The sequence below is a fragment of the Larus michahellis genome, chromosome 3, assembly GCF_964199755.1.
Source record: "Larus michahellis chromosome 3, bLarMic1.1, whole genome shotgun sequence".
Classification (NCBI taxonomy): domain Eukaryota; kingdom Metazoa; phylum Chordata; class Aves; order Charadriiformes; family Laridae; genus Larus; species Larus michahellis.
The window spans coordinates 94,985,723-95,004,897 of NC_133898.1; the positions used below are offsets into that span (position 1 = coordinate 94,985,723).

Sequence of the window (19,175 nt, forward strand, 5' to 3'; positions counted from 1 at the left end):
TCATATTGCTTTTCTATAGTTCTTCAAAACAAATGTGGGTTGTTTGGTTTTGGATTTGTGTTTGTTTGGTTTTTTACTAGATTTTTCAATATTTGCACATCTTAATTTGGGGGGGGGGGGCCATCCAATCATATTCTTGAACTTTGAAATACAATTGTTAGAATCAAAACTATAGAAAACTAGTTGTATTAAATGTTCAGTGGATTTTTAACTCTCTGTATAAAGGGAACCCCAGACTGCAATTTTTAAAATCGTGCAGTAAAAATCAAAATTTTTTTCTCTCAGCATACCACTTGGAACTCTCTTTTCCCATTGCCTTCCTCAGAGGCACATCTCACTGCCCCATTCTTAAATATGTCACTTTCATCATCACAGATAAATCGCTAACCTCTTACACATGTACCTCTTCCACATTTACGGAGCCAGCTTCAATGGAAAATGAGTAAAATCTTACACAATAAAAAGCAGGTTTCATATAATGAATATGAAATATTTATTATATGCTAAAAATATAATAAAATTATAAAAAAATTAAAAAATATATAAACACTGGCAATCATTTATTCAAGCATATAGTGATGGAAGATGCACACGCTTTATTGTCCGGCTCTTGAGCCTGAATGCAGCACTCTTCAAGCATCATCTAACACTATTCGATTTTATTCTAACCCTTAGCTTAGGCTTTGCTGCATGACAAATAGCTTGTAAGAGCTGACCTGAGTGCCCCAAGCAACCAGTGTCACATCACTGCCCGTCTGCAGCACCTCAGCTTGAGATAGTGGAATGGTATAGGGCTCCACAGGAACTTGTTCCACTGAATACATAAAAACAAAGGGAAAAATAAGCATTAGATTCCTTTACTACTCAGTATTATCCCATAAAAATATACACTAAAAATTTTCAACATTAACACCATCTAAAACAATAGACCAAAATCACATTCAATATTAGCCCTTATTTTAAAGATTTATCCGTAATTAAAAATATTTTTAATTATACTATTAAAAACACATTCAGTGTAGTGTTTAATTTACATTATATACCACAGCAATAAGATACACATATACACAACAATGACAGCAGAAAGTCCTGGTGTACCCCGAGTCAAAATATCAGCATCCGATTTGGAGATGGACACTGCTACAATTGATTAAAAAAAAATCTCAAGTAAACACTGCAGTTAATTCTAATAAGTAGCAAGAGAACCTTGAAATTGTAGTTCAATACTCAGGTGAGAGGGAAAAGCAGTGCCAGCGCCCTCCTGGTATCTGCCAGGAATCACACACCACTGTTTTATGTCTAAACAGAAGGGAAAACAGTTTCCAGAACCTACACAGGAAGTGCCAACTAAGAAATTGTGATTACAGGAGTTCTAAATTACTCTAAATATTTTTGCTTTGAAAAAAAAAAAAAAATGTTATCTATTCACCAAAAATACATCACAATTAGAGAAAGTAGACAAAAATTAAACATCTTGTCTTCTCTAAAACATTTGAGGTGGTTTGTCTCAACTTAAGACCCATTTACTAGTTTACAGATGGAAACACATTAGGTCAGTTGTGCTAGTTTTGAACCAATGCTCCAATGATTCAATACATTGACTGATTTAATGATTAAAACTGATGAAATCCATATCTCATATTTCAAAAGAAATATTGTTTTGATCTAAAGGGGAACTTGTCTATGCACCAGCAAGTCAAATAATACTTCTTAAAAGAAATTCTAGTGATGGGGGGGGGGGGGGGGGGGGGGGGGGGAGTTATCTTACTCAACTCTTGCTAAATTTATAAACTATAAAGTAGTTACTGAGTTCCTGCTGAGCAAAACTGCTTCCTGAAGTTATGATAAAGAATCCTACTGAGTGATACCAGCAGGAGTAATTAAATGTTTCGTATTTTTCCTTCATTGGTATGGCAGACCAAATACAAGTAGAATGACCTAGGTTTTTTCCTGGCTTACAAGTTATAAACATTATTTTTCAATAAATCAGGTAGTGAGTATTTTTTTACATTAGAGCAGATTATTTTTGCCAGTAACGATATATAAATACCACAAATTTCACAGAACGGATGAGTTAGGAAGTGACCTCTGGAGATCACCTAGTCCACGCCCGCTGCTCAGAGCAAGGTCACCCAGAGCTGGTTGTTCAGGGTGACGTCCAGTTGGATTTTGAGTATTTCCACGCTCAGAGACTCCACGATCTCTCTGGGCAACCTGTTCCTGTGTTTGATCACCCTTACGGTAAAAAAGTTTTTGCCTATGCTTACATTAGGGATATCTCATTTCACCTGAACAGGCACAAAGGAGACATACATATTAACTAAATCATTCTTCCTAAAACCAGAACGGGAACTTCTTTTCAGCATAATTCAAGAACACATGTCCATTCAATCAAGGAAAAAGAGAAAAAGTAAATTGAATTTTAAACACTAAGTGCTTTTAAATATAGCACAAAATCAGATCTCTTTACAAACTATTATTTTTAATGTATCAAAATATCAGTGTCTTCCTGTAATAATTTATTTGAATAAGAACTGGCTAAAGGAATACAGGGTGGGGAAAGAAACAGGGGAAAGGCATGTCCAGCCCCTGCCCACTGCACTTTACTGGCTCACAGTAAAGCAGACCAGGCTTCTATGGACGTTGGACATTGTGAAAACCCTCAGGCAAAAGAAAGCAGAGATTGTGAAAGATAATGAAACCCACAACTACACTAATTGGCATCGTATAACTGTCTTTTTCATGGGATTGTCATCTACATGAAACCTGGAGAACAAGAACTTTATAAAGGTGCCACCGGACCTTTGAGTGGAAACCTAGGGAACTGACATGAATCAGAAGGGTTTGAAGCAACAGGGGGATGCACCAGAGGAAAAACTGGAAGGTGTACATGATACAAAAAGAGCTCCTTCTCTGTGTTATGGTTTTATCCACTAAGGGAAATTAAATATAACATACAATTACACAAATTAACTAATTTCTTATTATAGCTAAACTATTCTGCAGCAAGATGCCCATTGGATGAGCTCATCTAAAATTCCTGACACTTTCAAATACAAAATTCAGCTTCTCAAAAATTCATAGGGCAGTCCAGATTTGGCAGGATTTTATTCAAATGCCTTTGCAAAAACTCCTCCCTCCACTAAAATGATTAAAAGCATCATATGAAATTATTCTATGCATATTCTTCCATAATAATTAACCAAACCAGGACAACAATGTTTATATACAAAGCAGCTCATACCTCTATTACTAAAGATATAAATAAAATATTTTAAATCAAATATTTCAAATACACATTTCAAATAAAGCAATTAACAAAAACTTGTAACTATCAGAGTAAAAGGGCCATCACAAGTTCATTTAAGAGGCTGCACCATCTGTTGCTTTTCCTAAAAGAGCAGTCTGAACAGCAGAAAGAAAACACATGTTTTCTCATTTTACCTGGCTTGTCTCTATAACAACCACTGATGCAAGTCGTATTTATTTCTACACCACCAATGTCATATATACTACAATTAAATGAAACTGAAAAGGTCAAAAAACATCAGAGTAGGTTCTCCACAAGATGTCTGAACCTGATAATGTCAAGGTGACTCATCTTCTCCTTTGATTCATAATCATTATGTGCTCTTGACACCGCACAGGCTGTTAGCTCCTTTTTATAAATCAAAGCCTCCTTTTCCTTTTTAATTCAGATATTTTCTTAGTATATCTGACATTTAGGGGGACGTCACCACAGCACTTTCAATAATATTATAATCTCATAAGTTAACCAGCAACAGAATTCTCTCTGTATGTGTGTACTTGTATATTTAACTCTGGACTTGTACCCAGAAAGGCTTACATTTCTTCACTCCTTTCTAATTTTATACAAGGCAAATTAACACACACAAAACTTCTGATGACCACTGCAAGGTTATGTGGAAGGAGAGAGCATCTGCTCCCTTAAGGGTGTCTGGACAAGGATCTTTTCAATGCAAAAGCGGATAATAGGAAGAGGGAGAAGCCATAAGGAAGAACACACAGGGAAACAAACCTAACCAAAAAATGATGAAGGAGGCAGTAACAAGAACCAAACCTGCCCAGTCCCACTTATTGCTAAGAGTATGGGGAATGTGGGAGTGTTTCTTTAAGTAAGGTTATCTGATGGAAAGCCTTGTCAAATGGGATGATAAAGGAGAAGCTATAAACAAAACATACAGAGACACAAACCTGAAGACAAACATAACAGAGACAAAGATAAGAAATGAACCTGATCGGGAACACTGAATGAAGGGCTATCAAGACACTATGGGCAAACCAGGACTTGCAACTGATAAGCATGCAAACCTGAGGGTCCAGGGTATTGGAGGGGAGTGAGTGGAACTACACCAGCTGATGAGGGAATGTGAAGGTGAAGGGGGTTGGGGAGGAACAAGGTGAGGAATAGAAAGGGGTATAGAAGGGGCAAGTTGCACATAAAACAGGGCCGGTCAGCATGTTGGTCTGACTGAGCCCTGATCATGGTGGTCTGCCCTAGCTTCTTTTGAAATCCTGTCCTGTGCAGGGGTATGTGCTCCAACGACTAAGTGCCGGCTGCTGGTGAGACCAGGATGAGGTGACAAGACGCTTGGCCAGCAACAGGAGTCAAACCAGGTTGCAGATACCCTGGGCCTGTGATGTGAGCTACAGGAACAAGTGGGGATCTTGGCCAGCAGCTGGTGGGGTGGGAACAGCATGTGTCCCAAACACCAGCTACCAGGAAGGACTGGAGTGAGGCAAGTAAAAGTCTGTTCTGTCCCCTGTGGGAACCACACAGGGCTGCTAGACTGGCTAAGATCCTCCACTCCCCAGAGTTTTGAAAGGAAAAGAGCTGTTGAGGGGGAGAAACACTGTCATTCTCCACTCCACATATGCGCAGCTAGTGGCACTGCCGTAACTGTCCAAACAAATAAACAAAGAATCATAGAATCATAGAATTGTTGAGGTTGAAAGGGACCTTTAAGATCATCGAGTCCAACCTTTAGCCTACCCTGACAAGAGCCACTTCTAAACCGTGTCCCTCAGTGCCCCATCTACCCTTTTTTTAAACACCTCCAGAGATGGTGAATCCACCACCTCCCTGGGCAGCCTATTCCAATGTTTAATAACCCTTTCAGTGAAAAAATGTCTCCTAATATCTAATCTAAACCTCCCCTGACGTAACTTGAACCCGTTTCCCCTCGTCCTATCACTTGTCACCAGGGAGAAGAGGTCAGCCCCCATCTCTCTACAGCCTCCTTTCAGGTAGTTGTAGAGGGTGATAAGGTCTCCCCTCAGCCTCCTCTTCTCCAGGCTAAACAACCCCAGCTCCCTCAGTCGTTCCTCATAAGGTTTGTCCTCCAGACCCCTCACCAGCTTTGTAGCCCTTCTCTGGACACGCTCCAACACCTCAATGTCCCTCTTGTAGTGAGGGGCCCAAAACTGAACGCAGTACTCGAGGTGGGGCCTCACCAGTGCCGAGTACAGAGGCACGATCACTTCCCTAGTCCGGCTCACCACACTATTCCTGATACAGGCTAGGATGCTGTTGGCCTTCTTGGCCACCTGGGCACACTGCTGGCTCATATTCAGCCGGCTGTCAACCAACACTCCCAAGTCCTTTTCTGTCGAGCTGCTTTCGAGCCATTCTGCCCCAAGCCTGTAGCGCTGCATGGGGTTGTTGTGACCCAAGTGCAGGAAAAGAGTAAAGGTCAGCACTCCACAGAGCCCAGGCACACTGAGGAACAGTAAGTCCTCTGCTAAATGAACTGTTAGTAAAGGGGGTGACTATGCAAGAGAAACAGGCAGTCCTGCCTCTGGGCTTCAAACAGGCCTCTGAAGTCCTGCTTCAGAGGATGGGAAGAAGAAATCTGCGATTACTAGCTACAACTATGCATGCTAAGTATGCTGCTTTTTCCTTTCCAATCTAGTTACTGCTTAATGATATATGTCTTACGTACATATATATCTATATAAACTTATATACGCACATAGATAACATGTTATATATACCTATACATAAACACATGTATCTGTATATAAGGACTATTTCAAATTGTTTGCAGGTAACGCAGAATATGAAGCTTATCAACTGTATTTCATTCAAGCAAAGCAGGTAGTTGTGTTCTGTAATTTTTAAAAGTCAGTATTAACAGACACCCAGGCAAAGTTTATGATCTTAGCTTTAAGTCCACTCCCTCCTTTCGGTATTGCTAGGGCTCTTGGATATCTAAGGTGTGAGTTACTTTTTGAACAAACTCGAAAATGTCTTGAAAACATTCTTGCAAAGCTGTTCTTCACTTCAGAAGTTGCCTTTCCTCCTCAGTTCATCACAGTGTGAATGTGGTGAACATAGGCAATGCTGCTTCAATTTCCACCTTTTTCCCAGGGATGACTAAGGTGAAGATTTAAGACCTAATTTTATTCTTCTTTCTTATGTGAGCAAAGGCATGTTTGGATAGCAAATATTCACATAGAAATGAATGTTCATTTAATAACCTCACATCTGATTAAGTATACAGCATATTTGAATAAGCAAGTCTGTATTCATTTGGGAACACATCCAGCTAAATTCATTATTCCAAAAAAAAATAGCAAGCAATGACAATACCCATGTGATAGTCACACTGAAATATTTTGTGCTTCGGTTCTGATTTACCTTGGAGACCAGACTTATGTTTCAAAACACATGAAGATTCTTTTTTTTTTTCTACAATGTCTTTACTGTTATGAAAAAAAATCTATGCTTGAATATCAAAAAGCCTGCCTCATCATTAACGAGCAAAAAAAAAAATTAAAAATAATCCTTGAAAGCAATTGGTTGGCCTATATGGCTCCTTGGAGGTATGTATCAGATGCAAAATCACAAGGCTGGTTCTGCACAAGAGCCTCCATAAAACAGCAATAACCTGGCACCCTGCTTAACATTCTCAAAAATCACCTTCAGGTTATAAACCCCAAGCTAGATATATATTGTCATCCATCACTAGCACCCAACAGCTCATTTCAACGACCCGGGGGCAGAAGCAGAGGGCATAGTTTTTTGTTTGGTTGGGGTTTTTGTCTTTTCTTGTTTGGTTTGTGGGGTTTTTTTGTTTGGTTTGATTATTTTAAATAAAGCATTAGTAGCTTCAACCCACGTGAACGAGGACAGATATCCCATGTTTTAAAGACTACCCCATCTATAGCTTATTTTCAGCTGAAATTTCAAAGATACTAACAACTCTTAACAAAGTATCATGGATAGCTATTTAGAGCCCTCATAGGGAGAAAGAAAATTCCATCAGAGGAGAATGATGAAGCTCAAATGCCTACATTAATTTTACAGAGAGAAAACACTACTTCCCATTATCGTCTTTGACACCTTAATTTTTCAATGAAGTCCCTACACACCCACTGTAACATCAGTCATGGAGCTCTCTGCAATAAACATGTCTATTCACATAAAGCTAGAACAAAAAAAAAAAAAAATCTTATGGTAGGGGCAATATCATTTCATTATTCAATGCCTTAGCCATCATCATGGGTAATAAAGAAAATTATTTTTTGCCTCGAAAAACAGTATCTGAAATCTTGGGTGGGGTTTTATACCACATTATATTCTTAATATCCTGTCTTTCCCCTAAAAATGTATCAATGTTAAAGTGGAAGTTTCCAGTAGAAATCATTAACTCCCCCCACCGTGCCTCCCAGAAAAGGAAAAAGGAAAAAAAAAGAAGGAAGCCTTGGGAAGACCCTGTAGCATTTTAAGACACTAATGGAAAGGAACAAAAAATACATACATAGTTCAAGCTTACTATGTAAATGACTTTCTGAATCTGTACTATCTTCTTTCTCCTGCTAGAATCAACACACTCATATGGGATATTACAAAAATTTGTTCTACTCAAAACACAAGACAGTTGCATTTTAAAAATCCTTCTTTCCACCATTTATCTTGTTCTTATTTATCAGGCTTGTGTCTTACTGCTGCTGCCTCTGGACCAAACAATCATGATGACCCTGGTTCCATTTATGAATTCACCAGGCCACTTAGTTTCTGTGGTGGAATTTCAAGAAACCCTGACAGTGGCCAGCAGCATAAGAAGGAACTCTACAAGATTAATTTTCTAGGAGAAATTCACAGACGCCGCTCTCCCAGTTGAAGCTGACCCAAGCTACAAAGGACAGCTAAACAGTTAAGATGATGAACTAATTATGCCAGAGGGAAAGGTTTTCAATGAAAATAAAAGGAACATCAAAACTCTTCCACATAATAAAATATGTTGTAGGAATAATAAAAAGTCCACTCAAAATTGTCTCAAAATGAAAGAAGTTACCTGTCATAATCATCCCCGTCACATGTTGACACCAATGTACTATAAATTTCAGCCTAGATCACTGAACTGACGTTCTTAGAAATTTTAAGACAAAAATTTAAGTAATGTCTCTGAAAATCAGGCCATCAGAATATAGGAGGAAACCAGAGTCTTTCAGAAACTACCAACATCATCTTGCAGTAACACGGTGGTTGGCTATTGACCAGCATATAAACCACATTAACCACTATTTCGGCACATCTTTACTCAAGATTTCAATCACAAGGCTGTTTTATGTTCAATGGATCAATTGCTTTACAAGTCATTTCCTCAAACACAAAAACCTCCCCATGTTCTCAAAAGCTGTGTGATATTGATGTGCGGTCATTCATTCCACTATGAAAGCAAGTATTTTATTAACTCTACAGTCTGTATTTTTGACTTGTAAATACTGGACAGGAATGAAAGAAAGGGTTGTTTTAAAGACATAGGAATTTTAAACTTTTTTTTTTCTTTGTGTAACAGGACTCTAATACTCAAGTTCATTTTCCAAACTACTTCATCTAAATGAAGAGTCAGAAGTGTTTGTTGCTAAATTTCAGTAAGCTCTCAAACCACATTGCATTTAAGGAATGCAAAACCCTTTGGGTACATCACACCACACCAAAAATAGTTGCACTTTTAAAATTACATTGCTAACGGGAATTCTGGGGGTTTTTTGAAACTGCAAATAAGCTGTTTCCCCAGTAAACATTCCGTTTTTTCTTAAGTTATTCTGTTATTTTTTTGTAGCTTTGATGTCTACTTTCTATATATTTTCCTTGTTATTCTTTGGTTTTCTTCTCTAGGAAGACAATAAATTTACCAACAAAATGGATGCACTGATGGAAAAGTGCTGTTAAAAGGTCCAAAGTAAAATGCAAACATTTTGTCCTTCACTCAACTTCAGTCCACATACAGAGTCAACTTATAAATTGGATTGACATATTCAAGCATAGCTGATAAAGCTATATGACATAGAAACACTGAAAGGAAGTGATGACTTGAGTTCTCTTTTATCAGTCGCTCACCCAATCACTCTGCCTGTCTCCACATCCAAAATTTGTTTTTACCCACTACCTGTTCAGTCCAGTTTCTCTAGTCCAAAAAAGTAATAAGCTAATTTTTACAACCAACTCAAGTACAATCATCTTCAAATTACTCTGTTCTCATATGTTATGCATAATGATAGCTGTTAAAACTTCTTTGAACCAAAAAAGTTCACTATGACCAAAACAAATGAAAAAAGTAATGACAATCACACTTCCTTCCAGAGAAGATTAAAATCTAAAGGCGTAGATTTTCAAGATTTTTGAAATTAGGCACTTCAATGACATTTTAACTTTGTGAAAATAGTGATGTTCAGTTCTTTCGGAAAAACCAAGTTGGAAACTTATTTTAATACCTAGACTTACCAGAAAGAAACCAGCTTAACTTCTGTCAAGTTTATATTGCAATTTGATAAAGGCTAACACCTCTTAGTTCTATTTCTTTTTTATTTTAACCCAAAACTGTACAAAGCATTGCACTTCCAAAGTTGACTAAGTATGAATCAGACTGTAAATGCTCATCTATCTTTGCAGCCAAATTTAGAGATCTTATTCAGTTTTCACAATTCCTCTAAAAGCATAACCCCCAAACATAGCTAGAGACAAAACAAGTCCAAGTCAAGACTTCTGCTACAGTATCGATTTAGCTGTGACTGTCAAAATATATGTGGGGGAAAAAAAACCAAACCTTTTGCTTTATTGAAAAATAAAGCATATAAATCTTTACCTGCAGCTCTGTAAAGTATTTTAGGTTCAAAGAATATGCATGGATTTTTATCCTCTATGCATGACAGCAGCAGTCCTTTGGCCTGAAGAGGACTCCTTGGAATAACAATCTGTAAAAATATTTTTAAAACAGTTCATTTAAACCGCAATGCTGCTACAAGTTTCCTCAACTAATATTAAAAAACAAGCAATTATTTGCTTTAAATAAAACTACGTACAGGTTGAGCAGTTCTTACAAAGGGAATTAACATCAGTGCTAAGTTACTAACGCACATTCCAAATGAATTTTATTTTGTTCATTCACAACGCTTGAATACTTCCCTCTACACCATGACTTAAATACTAATGGACTCCTCTCCAATAAGGTAGAACTAATATCCTAATAACATTTTGAGGTAGAAGGAACAGAAGGAAGTCAGACAGGTAAAAAAAAAATTAAATGTTAGTTTATATGTTTAGTTTATATATGACAAAATAGTTTATATATGACAAAAAAATTCAGTTAAGTGATCCTCAGTTCCTTGGGTAAAGATCCACCAGAGCAGGCATGGAAGGTATTCAGACTTAGTCCAGCAAGTTTTGAAGACTAAAAAAGGAAACAGCTATTTAAAGTTGACTTCCTTTGCTTGTAGTGGAAGCCTGAAATTTGTTCATTTTGAAATGAAATGAACAAATACCAAAAAAATACCTGAAACTATTATCAAGCAAAGAGAAACTCAGCAAGGCCTCCAGATGTAATCACTGGTAAGTGATTTTTCTAAACAAGGGAGATGTAGTCTATTAATATTTCACCGAAGCATTTGGCAACAGACACATGGGAAATTACCCAACTGATGGATGTTACTAGTGCAGTTCGTTAGGGACCATTTTTAGGACAGGCTTTATTTATGTTATTCATTTACTATGTTAAGTCAGAACAAGGTAATGAAACCGATTCAAAAGCTGAGAGTCACTACCACTACAGAGGATGATACCAGAAAGACCTAGTTCACATTGAGAACACGATTGACAAAAGCCAAAGCGAACTGAACAATACATACTGAAAAGTCATGCATTTAAGCCACACATTTTTGTTATAAATTTAGAACTTAGCAGTAGAAATTCAGATCTGAATTTATTATCTGCTCAAAGGACAACCAGGACACTTCACAGTATAGCCCTAAAAAAGCATAATATAGCCAAGGCAGTGTTAGTGCTATTGCAAAAATCAATGCTAGAAACTCAGTTGGAATACTTCATGACTATATCAACTATATCAATGAATGGAACAGGTGCCAAAAGAGCTTCAGAAATTGTTAACATCTCTGTCAGTATGATTTGTTTAGTCTAACACAACAAAGACTAAAGGGAAAACTCTTAGCATATGAAAAGGAAGATGAAGGACAGATAAGTTAAACATACAAGTTAGTCAGGAACAAATTTAGGCTGGAAATGAAAAGAAAGCTTCTAGCCATGACGGCAAATATTCTGTAGCAGTCTTACAATGGAATAGAGAGAGTCAGTACAGTAATTTTGGAAAACAGCCTGATCTTCTAAGACATGCATCATCAAAACTGTAGACAATGTCCTTGTCACTCCAACAAGCCTTGTCTTAAGCACTAATGATTACAGTCCTTCCTTTAAACAGCCAAAGTTGCACAACTCCCTTTTGCTTGGGAAATCCAAACCTCACCTTTCACTTAAAAAAACCCCACAAAATAGAAATTCTAAGTCATGAACCTGCCACAGAGTTTAAAGAGAGGGCAGTTTTGAAAACCATTCTCCCCAAAGATCAATCCTACCCCTCCCAGCTTGTAACACACAGCCTTTCCTCCTGTAATTTGGAGAAAATATGCGTAGATTTGAGACTTTTGCAAATGCACTTTAACCACAAGTTCGTTTTTGTTTCTGGATTCATACGTTAAGGGCTGGGTTTGGGTTCATTCAAAAAAAGACCTGCAACCTTGAAGATAAAGCCTTAAACACTATTAACTGCATCAATGAACAGCTTTGCAAAAAACATTAAAGGAACAACATTGTTTTCTCAAAGATACAAGATTCAAAAGATAGAGTCTAAAATACTTCTCTGTGGATCAAAAACTAGTATATTGTTCCATCAGTTCCACAGAGTTTTATGTGCTCAATACTCTTAATCAAGGTGACAGCTGTTAGTGGTAGCAACCTATTTTAGCACTTTAACTGAGGAAAACTGAAAGAATGTGAAAAACCAGACGAAAGAAAGATCAGAGATAAGAGAAAAGAAATTAAATTATCTGGAGTGATAAAACAAAGTTCTGACTTACTAACTTATTCAGGAGACTAAGCATAGTAGTACTAGGTTGCTATGAATTAGAAAGAGTTTTAATCAGTGGACCACTAAATCTCAGCTCTTGGTTACTTAAGATTGGCCAACAAGATCAGAATAGGTTGGCTAGACCTGGCATCAGTATCTTAATCATATAAGTTATCTTGTGCTTCCACATGATAATAAACTACTCTAGTTTTTAAACAAGCTCAATAAACCATTTGATTCAATTACCTGGCAAAAGACTTTGTAGATTGCTTTTGTCTGTATCAGGAAATATGTTCAAGTTCAGAATAGGAACACCTCAAAGATCAGAAAGAACACCCAAAGACAAAAATGTGTTCTGTTTCTCAACTATGAGAGGAAATGTGAATAACAAGATTTTTTATTTAAGCAAAGAGAAACAAGTAGAAGAAATGGCTATGACCTCCCCGCAAATGAGTAACATCTGAAGTCTTAGAACACCAAAATCATGTATAGACAATAGTTTAAACACCAGATAAACAATGAACATGTGTCTTCAGCAACAAATACTGGGTTTGCTTCAGTCCTCCACATCAATCAATCTATGAGTCATTTCTCAATGGACTGGATGCCAGTTAAACCAGAAGTACATGTCCATAGACAAAAATTTACTCACAAAACAATGGAGAGCTGACAAACAGGGCTTTATTAACCTGAGATTGCTAGATCCCGCCCCTCCCTCTTCTGCAGGAAAGAAGTTATCCATCTAAATGCTAGGAATCTCTGCTTCAAGGGATGCCACCATCTCGCACAGAAAAATTTCCTAAAGTTAACATTCACAGAATCACAACAGTTCAGGTGGCAGGGACCTCCAGAAGCCATTTGGCCCAACCCCCTGCTCAAGCAGGGCCACCTTGAGCCGGTTGCCCAAGGCCACATGCAGGCAACTTCTGAATGCCTTCAAGGATGGAGGCTCCACAATCTCTCTGAGCAACCTGTGCCAAGTGCTTCCTTATGGTCAGACAGAATCTCTTGTGTTTCAGTTTGTGCTCACTGCCTGTCACTATCATTCATATAAATGAATTTGGTAATGCACTTAAGACAGATGCAGAAAAGAAAAGAAAAAAGAAAGTACTATTTATTAGCATTCATTTTTAGTTTCTGTATTATACTGGACACAGAACAGATGTAAAATGTATGCTTTTAGTGCAAGAAAGCACATAAATACAAAATGCTTTATCTACTAAATATTGCTGCAATAATGGCTATAAATTCTCCAACTCTTAACACAGTGCAAGTTTTATAGCTTGAAAACTTCTAAAAGAGTTTTTCATTACTATATTCATATTTCTTGTTGTGAACTTTGACTTCCATTCTTCTTTCCCTGGCTGCATCCAGACTCACTGTTAGTCAGGTTCATTAAAAAACAAACCAAAAAAAATCTAAAAAAAATATTAATCTTCATAAAATAAGAGTTACTGTACCTTTATTCCTGGACAGTGAGCAAAGAAAGCTTCCGGACTTTGAGAGTGATATAGTGCACCATGACCCACACATCCCCAGGGGGCTCTGATGGTGAGGTTTCCACAATTAAACAGATCTCCAGAGCGGTAACGATACTTTGCTGCTTCGTTAACAATCTGGGAAGATTTATATACAAAAGTAACATTCAGTCCAATACTTCTAATTATCTGCCATAAAGCCTCTACAATACATAAAATGTAACTAGATCATCCACGCATGGGATTCAGAGGACCAAATTAGAAGCAAAGGAATAAGCCAGTGGAAAGGCAAACATTTTCCAAGGCAAATGAGGCAATGACTTAGTGTGTTCAAATTAGATGCCCAGGCCTCAGGAGTACCCATATAACCCAGTTGCTTCCCCGTTCCCATACTGTCAATCAGCCCAGTTCAAATCTGTAGTTTGTCCTGTGGACACATGGCTGGCTGCAGCAGCACAGAGAAGGGAGAGATGGTGTTGGGAAGACACAGCTGAGGAATTAAAGGCTGCTGAAGCCAACACAGCCACAAAACCAAAAATAAAAACAAACAAAGAGACATTTGCTTCAAAACACATCTTTAATTTCCATTATTTAATGAGCCATGAAACTGGCCTTGGTACCTTCCTGTTTACTTAAAGCAGGCATAAATATTAGTAATACAGCTGTGGATATATTTGCAAAAATTACATACTCAAACCAAGTATTAAGGCTAATAGTAGAGTAATTTAAACAGTCATAAGATTTCTTTTTACTTCTTTCAAATTTATTAGTACTAACCTGATCAAATGCTGGAAAAATGTAATCTGCAAACTGAATTTCTGCAATGGCTGTAGCACCCGCAACAGCAACTCCAATACCAAAGCCAACAATTCCTTGTTCACATAAGGGGGTGTTGAAAACTCTATCTTTACCTATTAAAAAACAAACAAACAAACAACAACAAAAATTCCTTTAACACACCAGCTCAAAGTGGAGGACTCCGTCCCAGAAATACTCAAGTTATAAACAAATCACCTGCAAAGAAGCATACAGCTCTTTAGATGGGATTTTTTAGGTGTAGCAACAATAAACATCCATTACAGGTAAAGATACTTTCACTTTAACCTGTAACAGCTCAGAGGGAGACAAGGAGAAACAAAATGCAAAATAAGAACAGTTTCTGCAACTTACAGTGTTCTTATTAACACTTCAAGGAAAATAATTTGTTCTGATAAGCATGCATACCACTCATGCTTAATGTGGGAGAAGTAAAGAATACTTACAAGCATTAAAAACTGTCCGTACTCAAAAGCAGATAGATCTACGAGAGCATCTATGTGAAAGTATACTGTCTTTTTCCCCCACGCTGAGATCTACGAGAGCATCTATGTGAAAGTATACTGTCTTTTTCCCCCATGCTGCCTGTAAACAGTGCCCAGTCTTACTAGCCTTCTTTCATAAGGTAAGGCTGTGCTTACTAAAGAATTTGATGTGTTTCCAAGGCAAGAGAAAAAAAAAAAAAAAAAAAACCACACAACTGTTCCTGCCGTTGAAGGCACAAGACTGGAAATCAGATATTCTGGGTTTTGTGTCTTCCCTGTAGGAGTGCAAAAAGGTCGTTTTAGCCCTGACATATTTCTGTGCCATGGTAATTTCAGGTTCCAAATACGCATCACTCTAACAGATGGCTGAAGACAAAATTGTTCAGTTCATGGAGTTAAAAACAAGGAGGACAGGGAGGGAGATGAAACACCATTACAATATCCTCCATAAGACCTATTTAAAATACTCCCTCAGCACATCAACAGGAGAACCTAATTATGCTATTGAATTTTCCTTTTAGAGCACTGGGAAATAGACAGTAGGCTTCTGTAGGAGCACATCATGAACGAATATGCCAAGACTTCAAATTGGATGGAAAAAAGTGAGCACAGTGCACATCAGCAGCTATGAAATCAATTAAGCAAAACTAAATAACCACCAAAGAAACAACTAATAAAAGAAAGACCAAACTAATCAATTAATAATTAGGAAAGTCATTACTACGAAGACTCCTAATTTCAATAGCTGCAAGTTCATGAACTAGAGAAAGGGAAGCTAACAAAAGGTTTTTGAAAGGTGTAAGAGCAGGCCCAGTACCCACAGCTGTTATTTATGATATACTAAAGGGAGGTACGTTTTACAAGTCTTTTAAGTACGTGTCCTTCATCTCCACACATCAGCCAGCATAGCATTGTCACTGCAGCCAGCTCAGTAATTAAAACTGAATTCCAGATTAACAAAACCATCGCATAGCTTTTTGAAAGAAAGTGGGGTTTCATTGTCTGGATGTCAAACGCATCCAAACATATCCACACCCTGATCAACTCTGAATCACAGCAAAGTACCTTGCAGATCAGAGAACATCTTACAAGCAGAAAAACCTGCTAGCTCTCGTTTCCAAGGTATATGAGCAAGCTGATCTCAGTAATTTCCAGATATGGGTCATCTGTACTTTGTTTCATAACTCCTAGAAGAAAAATAATAAACTCTACAGGTACTGTGCTCAAAAGTCATTCAGACTAAAAATAGTACAGGAAGTGAAAATGGCAGTAACTTGGTAGCGCTGCCATTTATCCGTGCTGAGTATTTATTTTACCAGCGTGCTGCAGCAACGGTACTAGTCTGCATATTTCTATTATTTCCTCACTAGTACCACCAGTGTGTCTGGCAATGTCACTACATAAAAACAGCCCCAGCCCTGGAAGGTTTTCATTCCAAGTAACAGAACGACAGAATGCTCTAGGAAACCCAGAAGTGGGGAAGATATTTATAGAAGATAATTACAAGGACAATAAAAACAAGTTAAAAATTATACTCCCTTCTGACAGACACCAATTGTGTCTTGGCTTTACTGCCAAGAATTAACAAAAATCAGTTCAAAAAGCTTCATGCAGATATCACCTCTTCCCTGAAGAGCTGACAGAAGGGGAAGATTCCAGTCACATCAGTACCATGCTTCTCCCACGCAGAATAAGAAACTTCGGCTGTCAGGGCTATTTAGTCACATTTGTACAGAGTAAATAGATCAGTAAACTAATCGATAGGATGGAGAAGGAAAATAATGCCATGGAAAGATGAAAGAACTTTTATAATAAGGAGATGATCAGAGGGCTGGAGCACCTATGTTATGAGGACAGGCTGAGAGAGTTGTGGTTGTTCAGCCTGGAGAAGAGAAGGCTCCAGGGAGACCTTATAGCAGCCTTCCAGTACCTAAAGGGCTCCTACAGGAAGGATGGGGAGGGACTCTTTATCTGGGAGTGTAGTGATAGGACACGGGGTAACAGCCCCAAACTGAAAGAGGGGAGATTTAGATTAGATATCAGGAAGAAATTCTTTACTGTGAGGGTGGTGAGACACTGGAACAGGTTGCCCAGGGAAGCTGTCAATGCCCCAGAAGTCTATTGGCAGACCAACACATTTCACTTAATTTGCTCACATGATAATTTGATATAAGATGTGAAAACACTGGAAAAATAAGACTAGAGCAGAGACTGGAGGGTGAAGGGAAAAAAAAAAAAAAAAAAAAAGAAATTCACATTGAATTTAAAAACCTAGCATTTTTATATTGAAATCAAAATATTCAATTGGTCACTTTTTCTTCATGTGAATTTCTATTCTATTTTAGCACACATGATTTACTGAAATGCAGTCAAATCTGGCTTAAAACTCTACCACATAGCCTACATAAATATATATATAAGCAGAATAAAAAAACAGGTCATTAAGAATTGCCCAGAAGTCAGATCATACTAGGCTTATCTAATGTTATTCTTTATTAACAGGTTTTTCAGAGTACACTGAAGTTACCTTATACATTAGTTCTGTAAGTAATTTTATATCATCACACAAAAATTGAAATGTATTTGAACAATCCTGTAAAATGAACTTTCAACTTATAAAAAATATGAAAATTAATTGTTTAATATCAATTTGTGATAAGTGAATGACTTTAAAAGCATGTTAGATCCACCACACTAGCTTGCCCCTCTATAACTCAGAATATAAGACACCCTAACAAAACTACCGAAATACTATTGAGATATTAAATTAGAGGCAGCATGCTGCTATCAATGGAGTACAATGACATAAGTGAAAAGAGAATTAATAAAAGCAAGTGTAAAATACAGCTATAACATGATCAGTTCTAAGCACTTAATTTAGACCTTGAGAATTAAAGGCATAATCCTGAAGCACTATGGCTTAAAACAATAAAAGAAAGAGACAGGTAATTTTCACTGAATGAGCTTCATTACTCAGGAATGGTTTTGATTTTACATGTACAATAATAATACTGATCCATTCTTAAAAGCAAAACCTAAAGCACTTTAATGTTCATTAGATAGGAAAACAAGCCTTGGATAGAGTTTCAAGGGTTGGGTTGTTGGTTTTTTTCTTTAATAAAATCTAGCCTTTTAAGACAAAAAGATACACACATCGCTAGGATAAAACAAAATTTATTCATTTCCCCAAACATTAAAAATTTTATGGCATGGCTTTAATCTCCTGTCTTTATTTATACAATATGAAAATCATTACTAAAACAAATATAAGTATTTAAACACTGAAAATTTAAAGGCATTAACTCTATGTATTTTTAGTTATTTTATTTCACGTTTTTTTCAAAATGTGAAAAAGGAAGTCAATTTTGATAAACAGTCATTCACATCATCCTTTGCAAACCATTCACTCTGCTGAAATCTGACTCAAGCGGACAAATAACCCAGAGATACTTGGTCTTTCCATATTTCATTTCCGTACCAGCAAAGAAATATTTCCTCAAATGTCCTCTTCTCCTATTACTTGCGTCATCCATGCAGCTCCAAACAAGCTAACACAAACTCCGCAAGCTGACTTGTCACTCCAGGTGAAAGCAGTACCTCTACGTTATCTGAAACCAGGTGCGTCAGCCTCTGAGGAAAGACGTTACCCTGGTGTCCATTTCAATTAACCTGCCCGCTTTATAAACATCCCTTGTCTCAGCCATCTGAACAGGTTGGTGCCCTTTTCCAAGTAGCAAAGGAAGCAATGTGGCAAATGGGGCCATGTGAAAAAAAGGGTGATTCTTCTCATCTCTCCATCCCCAAAACTCAGGAAGAAGATTAGATGCACGTTAAACAAGTGAAACTAAATACACTAGAAGTGCTGCCTAACAAAGTAAGTCTGAAAAGATTAAAAGCATTAAGGAAAAAGTAGTATTTGATTAAAAGCAGTTTTTAAACAATTACTTCATCCTCCCCGATCTATTTTCACTTAAATAAAAAAAGATTGATCTTTGTGATTTTCGGAACAA

General features: G+C 37.3%; 1 protein-coding gene across 2 annotated transcripts in view; it reads right to left on the reverse strand.

Moving 5' to 3' along the window:
* The window catches only part of BCKDHB (branched chain keto acid dehydrogenase E1 subunit beta), a 130,438-nt gene that overhangs the window by 90,226 nt on the left and 21,037 nt on the right, over positions 1-19,175 (reverse strand). For both annotated transcript variants that reach the window (XM_074581309.1, XM_074581310.1), the window contains exons 4-7: positions 14,642-14,775; positions 13,847-14,002; positions 10,116-10,224; positions 717-814 (exon numbers count right to left, since the gene is read on the reverse strand). In XM_074581309.1, coding sequence (XP_074437410.1) covers positions 717-814; positions 10,116-10,224; positions 13,847-14,002; positions 14,642-14,775 — 497 coding nt within the window. The remainder of the gene's footprint in view (positions 1-716; positions 815-10,115; positions 10,225-13,846; positions 14,003-14,641; positions 14,776-19,175) is intronic.